This window comes from Spea bombifrons, chromosome 6 (assembly GCF_027358695.1).
Source record: "Spea bombifrons isolate aSpeBom1 chromosome 6, aSpeBom1.2.pri, whole genome shotgun sequence".
In the NCBI taxonomy this organism is placed as follows: Eukaryota; Metazoa; Chordata; class Amphibia; order Anura; family Pelobatidae; genus Spea; species Spea bombifrons.
Window position 1 is genome coordinate 25,796,056 of NC_071092.1, and position 7,915 is coordinate 25,803,970.

At 43.9% G+C, this 7,915-nt stretch overlaps 1 protein-coding gene across 1 annotated transcript; it reads right to left on the reverse strand.

Annotated features, from left to right (window-relative positions):
* Nucleotides 1-586: 586 nt before the first annotated feature.
* LOC128500921 (DC-STAMP domain-containing protein 2-like) lies at nt 587-3,250 on the reverse strand. The gene has a single exon (XM_053470292.1). The coding sequence runs from the start codon at nt 3,248-3,250 to the stop codon at nt 587-589; it is 2,664 nt and encodes an 887-aa protein (XP_053326267.1).
* Nucleotides 3,251-7,915: the final 4,665 nt, after the last annotated feature.

Sequence of the window (7,915 nt, forward strand, 5' to 3'; positions counted from 1 at the left end):
ATTGACCATTCGGGTAACTTTCTTTTTAGTTTTCCCATTATATATTTTTGGGTAGCATTAAAATATAAGTATTACATTTAAAGAGATGCTGAAACCTGTGAATTTGGCGATTAAAGCCAGCAAAACTAAATACCTCCCAGATGCGAATGGCTTTGAAAATGTTGCATCAGTCTAGTTCTGTATTCAGCAGGTATAGACGATCTACTGTCAGCAATACTGACCTAAAGTGCTAGATTCTGTTGGATCTGCTTGTCATAAGAATGGATTGGGCATTCAGTTGGCAGTAATGACTCACATCTGGGGACATTAAATATTGAAAGGAATACGTACAGTAGACCTGAAATATTAATCCTTTTTTGTTCGTTTTCTAAAAAAAATAGTAAAAAAAGAACATTTAAAATGTCTTAAAAGAAACCTGCTATTTGTTTTCCCAAACCCAAAGTCAAAATTTATTTAAGAGTGAAAGGCGCAAAAAACTGTGGTCTAAACCAGCAGGAACAGGATGCAAGCCGATTCACTTGGTGGTGAAGGGTTTACAAAGGAAATTTAGGTAGAAGAAGGGGTGGGTATAGTTCTGAATTCCATTCTAGTTTCCACCTCCATTCTTCACCGCCCGCCGTCCTCTCCTCCTGGGTGGCCTCTGCCGCGCGGGGGTGACCAGATCCCTCTTCCTTCGTGCTTCTGTCCACTTTGTGAATGGGGGGGTCGTGTGGTCCTCAGAATCTGAAGAGTCAGTGTCCTCTGTTGAGTTCTGATATTCAAAATCTGTATCTTCAGAGTCCTCACTGGATTCAACCTCACTGATTCCTGAGCTCTCATCTTCCTCCCTGCCACGGACCTCCTCCTTATACTTCTCCAGGAGCTTCTCGCCTAACGCTGCTCTGCTACCCTGGCTACGGAGAACCTGTTTGAGGCGATCCTTCACAACCTCTTTCAGCTTCTTCCTCTTTCCTTTCTCTTCAGCCTTAATGGTTTTCATGGCATCGATCCAGAGGTGGACCTGTTCTTCGTCACTGGAGTCGACCTCCTCTTCGATAGCCTCAGAGTATGCCAGTGGAGCCATACAAATTGTGCAGATGTTATCAAGGATCTCAAAGCAGCCCCTGCAGTACATCCCTTTACAGCCTGGGGTGATGCAGGCCACGCAGTCCTGCCCCTCGCTGCCAGTGATTATCTTGGCACATGCCATGCAGTACTGCTCATTGGTGCCCAACAGCTGGGCAAACCAGCGGCACCCGGGGAGTTTTGCCGCCAGGACCTGCAGGAAGCTAGAGTGCCCCCCGTCCTCTGCATTCATCCTCACGCTCCTGATCAAGGAGTCCTCAATGTTTGTGCGTTTGGTTATCAAGTTGTTGTAAAGAAAACAGATGCGCTCCTGCTCACGGGATGGGTAATAATAGGCACAGATTACGCGCTGCAGCCTCCGTATGTAGACGCCAAATATCGCAATGAGAAAGCACAGGCCATACATTGAACCTATGAGTATGTATCCTTTAAAGTCTGGGGCGGACGGAGCGACTAGGCATTTCTTTGACAAAACTGTCAAGTTCCCTCTCTGAAGGATGTCAAACGCAGACACCACATTGGAGAAGATTTCGCTGGCATAACCGGAGCCGTTGATCAGCACAGAGAACGTCACCGGAGCTCTGGCAACCACGTCCGCTTGCAGCAGGTAATACACCATGTCCAGCACCCAGTAGATGATGAAGTCCATCACCATCATAAATGCGACCACCAGAACATTTCGGAAGACGTTGATGATGTCAAAAGAATATCCCTTCCTCTCACGTTTGGTCAGGTAAAGCGAACCTGGCAGGATGAAGTTGTAGGCCTCTCTGGCGGAAAGGGGCAGGAGGGTTCTGCGCCCTTGCTTGGCTCTCATCACGTCCAGCTCTATGAAGGACCGCGTTATGTAGATATTGTCGTGGTTATCTTCATAGAGGTACTTGCGCTGGTACCGAGCGGCCATGATGTAGATGAAGAGGCAAACAAATGTCATTGAATAGCTGAACATGCTGAGCACATCCAGATAGGGGTTCAGTGTGCTCTGCACTTCGCTCATGATGCCGACTGCCACCTGCTTGATGCTCTTGCTGGAGTTCAGGTTTATGTCAAAGTCGTGAATAACCGTCACGTTAAACTCAAACTTGTCCTTGATGTTGCGGAGCATGTTGATGATGGGGTTTTTCACATGCTTTCGGACATATTTCTGGAGATACTTTGGCAGGAGGCATAGGATTGTAACGGTTTTAGCCAGTCCACACAGCGGTTTGAAGGCGTCCACAATGTAGCACAGGAATGACAAGAATGACATCACCTGGAAGCACTGATTCCGTGCCGTGTCAAATATTTTCCTGCACTTTAGATAGGGAACTTCCAGTTCCTCGTTACAGACCTCCCCGATATTGGCGATAAAACGCCACACATTCCGCAGGACGCGTCCGATGTGCTTCACTCCGTCTGTCACCGTCTTGAAGAACTTTCTGGCCCGATCGGCCACTCCTTTCAGCCTCTGGCCGATGTTCCTCAGAATATCCAGCGCACTCACTAACGGCCTTTTAACTTTTTCCAGGAGCTCCTTGGTCTGGTTCATGGCCAGTTCCACGCCGCAGGACACGGACTCAGATGAGCGCCGGAAATTCTCCAAGGTGTTGGCTGCAGGTCCCTGTAAGGCCAGCGAGAAGGCGACCAGGAGCACGATGGTCTTGCCCTCAATTGAGAAGAGCTGGGGCAGCATAAGGAACACTGTGACCCGCATCTTCATGAAGAAGGCCATGCCGAGGGTGAGGAGGATGCAGATGACCACTGAGGACACGATGCAGTACTTCAGGCTATAGTTCTTCACAAAGAGGACGATGGCCGCATACATGGCGGTGAGAATCAACCCAAAGGTGAAGGCGCCACAGCTCCTCAGAGAAGATTTCACCGCGTTGTCCTCTCGGAGTTGGGCTCTCACCTCCTTTTTGTCCTCGTCAATGTAATCCTCGGCGCTCACTTCCTCCACCTTCACTTCTTCAGGGCACAGGTTTGACAAGCAATCGCGGGAGCAGTCACAGGGGCAGTCGCGAGGGCAGTCGCAGTCCCGCGGGCAGTTGCAGGGGCAGTCGCAGGGGCACTTGCGCTTGCAGGGGCACTTGCAGGAGCAAGGACAGTTGCAGGAACAGGCGCAGGGGCAGGCACGCCGGCATAGGCCACATGTGGTTTTGCAGCAGGTACACATCCATTCCCAGGGGCCTAGTGTTGTCCCCATCTCGTCAGTTGTTTTTGCGACAATATCTGCCCTGACTTGCCTCACTCAGCGATCACAAAAGCAGGAGGAGAAATGGGTCAAAATGAAGAAATAAAAGTCAGTCTCTTTACTAATCTTTTGCACTACTGGAGGTTCAGTCACTACAAGTAGCTTGCTGTCTCCTCTAGTACTGAAGCTCCACGCCCAGTGTGAGGTTATTATGCTCTGATGATGTCACAATAGCACTGCTGTCATGACAGGGAGAGCAGGGCACATGCCAGCACCTACGGGGGAGGGGCACCTTGCTTTTTATTAAGATGAACTGACATAACGGTTATGAGAAGCTTATTAAACTATATATATATATATATATATATAGATAGATAGATAGATAGATAGATATTTATCTCTCTCTTTCTCTCTTTCTCTCTCTCTCTCTCTCTCTCTCTCTATATATATATACATTAAATTACATATCCTTTAAGCCATAAAATCTGGTTGTAGTCAGAAAAATCTGTGCGGCACAATTAAGTCCTTGACTAAAAGATAATAAAGGGTATGAGCCAAAATGCATGTAAGGACCATATCACGTAATGAAACCACAAGGGTTTGCTTTGAGAGCAGCCAAACCTCTTTACCAGCAGTTAGACCAAAGGGACTGTAGAAAGAGACCTAAGGTATCTAAAGTGTAAAATGACAGACACATGTTTCTAATTTAAGTTGGTGGAGATCCCAGAACAGTACTGAATGCCCAATTACTGCTTTGGCAGAAATCCCTTAACAGTATGCAAGGATCTCAGCAACTCGGAAATTGGGCTCATTTGCCTCTTATAATTCTAAGTCTATTATTCACAGAACTTGACAAAGTCACTGGGTCAGCATTGAGAGGGTTAAATACCCTTGCTATAATGTTTTGTTTTTGCTTTACTTGTCCAGTGTGTTTATTTGGTTTTACACCATTAAGATCAATTAAAGTTTAGTCAGGTCATTGAGTCAATTGTGGCTAACTCTGGTTTTGGAGCCTCCTCGTGTATACCGCCTTACTAATCCAACAGACATCCTGGCAGAGGTGCCCCTACCATCTAGGTGCCCTGCCCAGGGTTGCCTGTATGTTAATGCCGGTCTACCTTTTGGGGCTTACATCCTAATGACATTTTCACCACACCACAAGGTTGCAGAGTAGAAAAAATGTGTCACGCAGAAAGATTCATTTCAGCGGCTTATGTGTGTATGCAGGGTGGAAGCCACTAAAACTGGCTAGGAGAATGGCTTAGCTGTATAAGTAATAGATACATTGATATTGTTCAAACCTGACATTGATTTACCCTTGCAGCTTTTTCGCTGAGGCAGCTGTTTCAAAATTCATATCAGTATATTGGAATCTTTGAACTCTCCTCAGTTGGCCATATACTAACAGTTTCATAAACTAATGAGATACATTGTTTTATTAGTGTAATTTTGTAGTGATTTAGTTTACTTCAGGGAAGCTGAGATCTATGTCTCACTGTGGAACAGGCAGCATTATCTAGTCATTTCCCTGCCCCTTGAAGTTTTTTGAAGCATATATTAATTAAGAATTACCAGTAAACCACATCAGAACCTCTATATGACAGCTGCCCCCTCCCCATCCCTCCCCCAATCCAAAGGTTCTTCAAGTAAAAGGGAAACTGTAATTTTAATATGCACTCTTCGCATTTCTTCAAAAATCCCTTATATTTTTAAACAGGGATATGTTTGAGGTTGTTGGCTCCTCATCAGTCTGGTTGCAGCTTGCTGTCCAGGGGTTAATAGGGAGGAGGTTTAATTGCACCTCCCCCAACACATTAATAAGGTTTTGGTAGCAGTATAAACTGCTTTGTGTGCCCACTATGTAGGAGGTGAGAGTAGGTTCTCACCCTATTGAGAGTGTGCCTTGACGTGGCAGGTGAGCTTAATTATGCTTTGGCCAATTCATATAACCAAAACCTCTCATTTATATTATGTTTATATATTTGTTGCCAACTTTATTAGGGTAAGAAGCGCAGACAGTTTTTGTTTTTTGTATCCCTTATATTTTTGGCTGCCATAATATGGCCATGTGTCTGATGCATGTAAGTATGGAATATGAGCCCATGTAGTGTGCATACATCTGTAAAACTTCATATACCCATACTGCATTAGTACAAAGGGAGTACTAGGTCAGGGAACAAAATTATTTGGCAAGTTAAGACTATACTTTCCTTTAGCTTCAAACATAGCATCATGCCAGTGGAAAGTCAGGATTAAACAATTAAACTAATGAGTGCCAGCCTTTCACACCATCGACCACCCCCTCATTCTTCAAACGCTCAAATGACATCCTGACTTTCCTGGCTCAAATCCTACCTCTCTAACACTGCGGCTAGATTAATCTTCGTTTGTCACCACTCCTTATCTGGTGTTCCATTGTGCCACAATTCAAACTCCTGACTCTGACCCACTGAGACCACTGACAACACCTCTACACCCCCTATATCTCTACCCTCTTATCCAAAAACATTAGAGACATCCTAAATGAAATCAATAAAGAACTCATGTCTACAGTTACCCTCCAATGGGCCAACATCACTCTATCCACTATGGCCATGCTCGACTCTAGGTCTCCATGGTCCTTCACTGATTTTTCGTTTGTCTATAAAAATAATATTCCTTTTACTATCTTGTTCCTGCTATCTCCACTATTGACAGACACCCATTACACCCCACTGTCATTACCAATCCAATCCACAGCTGATCAGAGTGGGTCTGATCCATCAAGAACCTATGTAGTTTCATGTAATCTTCTCTTCTAATTGCACCATAATTTTAGGACTGCCTTGGCTGCAGTCACACAACCACATAATTGACTGGCAGACCCTGAAGAGGTTCATGTCTCTCACGCTGCCTACAGAAAATCTTCCTGAAGTCTACATCTACGTCTAGGACTATCAAGATGTACTTGATAAGAAACAGGCTTCCATCTCACCGTCCTTCATGTTTGCCTATTGAGTTGCTTCCAGGTGCAGTCCCTCCAGGATTCAGAATTTACCAGAGTCTCTCGCCTTCGAATAAATTAAAGATAATCTACAGAGGGGATTTAGTCATAAATCCACATCCCCAGCTGTAGCAAGATTTGTTTTCATTTCTAAAAAGGATGGAAGCCTGAGACCATGTATTGAAAACCGTGCACTCAATCACATCACCGTAAAGAACAAATACCCGCTACCCCTCATACCTCAATTGTAATCATAATGCCACAATTTTTACAAAACTGGACCTTAGCTGGGCATATGATTTGCCTCAGAAAGGATGATTAGTGGAACACATTAGTTAAAATACATATGAAAACACATTGTTTCTGATATCATTGTGGTCCTGGAATGTCAATGGCGTGGCCACATCCCTTGTTGCCATAGCCAGTCAAAATTTGTTAGGAGGCTAGTAGGGGAGATCACACAGGTACCTCATTAATAGTGCCCAGAGGAGGCTTTAGACTGCTTGAGAGTCTCATTTGGGTTGAAATGCAGTGCAGTCCCACTGATTCAGCTCCTTGGTATATTGGTAAGCAATATAATTGTGAACAATTAGATAGGACTCACCACACTTTGGCTACTTTGACTTGGCGGGCTAAGCAATATATGGCCATATAGAGGGATGGAGTCCCCAATATTTATGTCTTACACAATCTGCCCCCAGTTTAACAGCAGAATGACTGCCACCCCCCTGGACCTGCCTGGACCTAGTTGGCCTAAGCCAATATATGTCACTGACTATGGGGAAGGGTTACGTTAAACTGTTGCAGCAGGTATACGTTATCGGTATCACGCCTAAGGCATAGGAACAGACAGACCAACTTAACCTTTATTGTATGTGGCTGCCTGATGACGATCCTCACAAATGATTAAATTCCCATCATGCCTATTCCATGACATGAATAATATATAAACAATTGGAAAGCAACTATGTTTTTAATAATCTATTTTAAAGAGCTGGTACCTCTTATGACTACACAGCAACATCAGTAGGGTCCAAGTAATTCTATTTATTTTTTTAATGTATTTAATTTAACTATATTTAAAAAAAAAAATTCTAACCGTTTCTCCCTCTTTTTGATTGACCCCCACTACATTCGATCATACAACAATGACCAAGCAGTCATCAGAGATTCCAACGGGTCTGGATAGACCATCTGGGAATTCTCATTTCTTCAGAATTCCAGGCAGTGACGCTGCTTCTACTTGATCAGTGAGCACGGATCCCTGCTGATGCAAAACAATTAGGATCTACTTTTATGGGCTAGTGGCCACTTTACTGAAGTTGTGATAGTACAACCTTGTCTGACCGGGTTAATGTATTATTTGGATTTTATTAATAATAATGATAATAATAATAATAAAACTATATCTTTTAGCTAGCTGTGTTCTGTGCAACTCTCTGCATTTGGTTATGCATTAACATAAAGTGAACAAGTTAGATACATCGTATCCAGCTGCTTATCAGTTTATCAGCTACATCACATTAATTTAAAATATTTCCTGTGAATGCTTTCTTGTGTAAATAACTGTAAAACTGTAAAAAAAAAATATAAAATAACTGTAAAATATGTTTTCGATTTCTGCTGTCAGCAATGACATTGCAGTGTTAGATATGTCGAGTAGATGGCAGCAGAGAACCAACAATGATTGAGGA

Bases quoted from the DNA above. Each gene is read 5' to 3' on its own strand.
- LOC128500921 (XM_053470292.1), bottom strand. From the start codon at position 3,250: ATGGGGACAACACTAGGCCCCTGGGAATGGATGTGTACCTGCTGCAAA.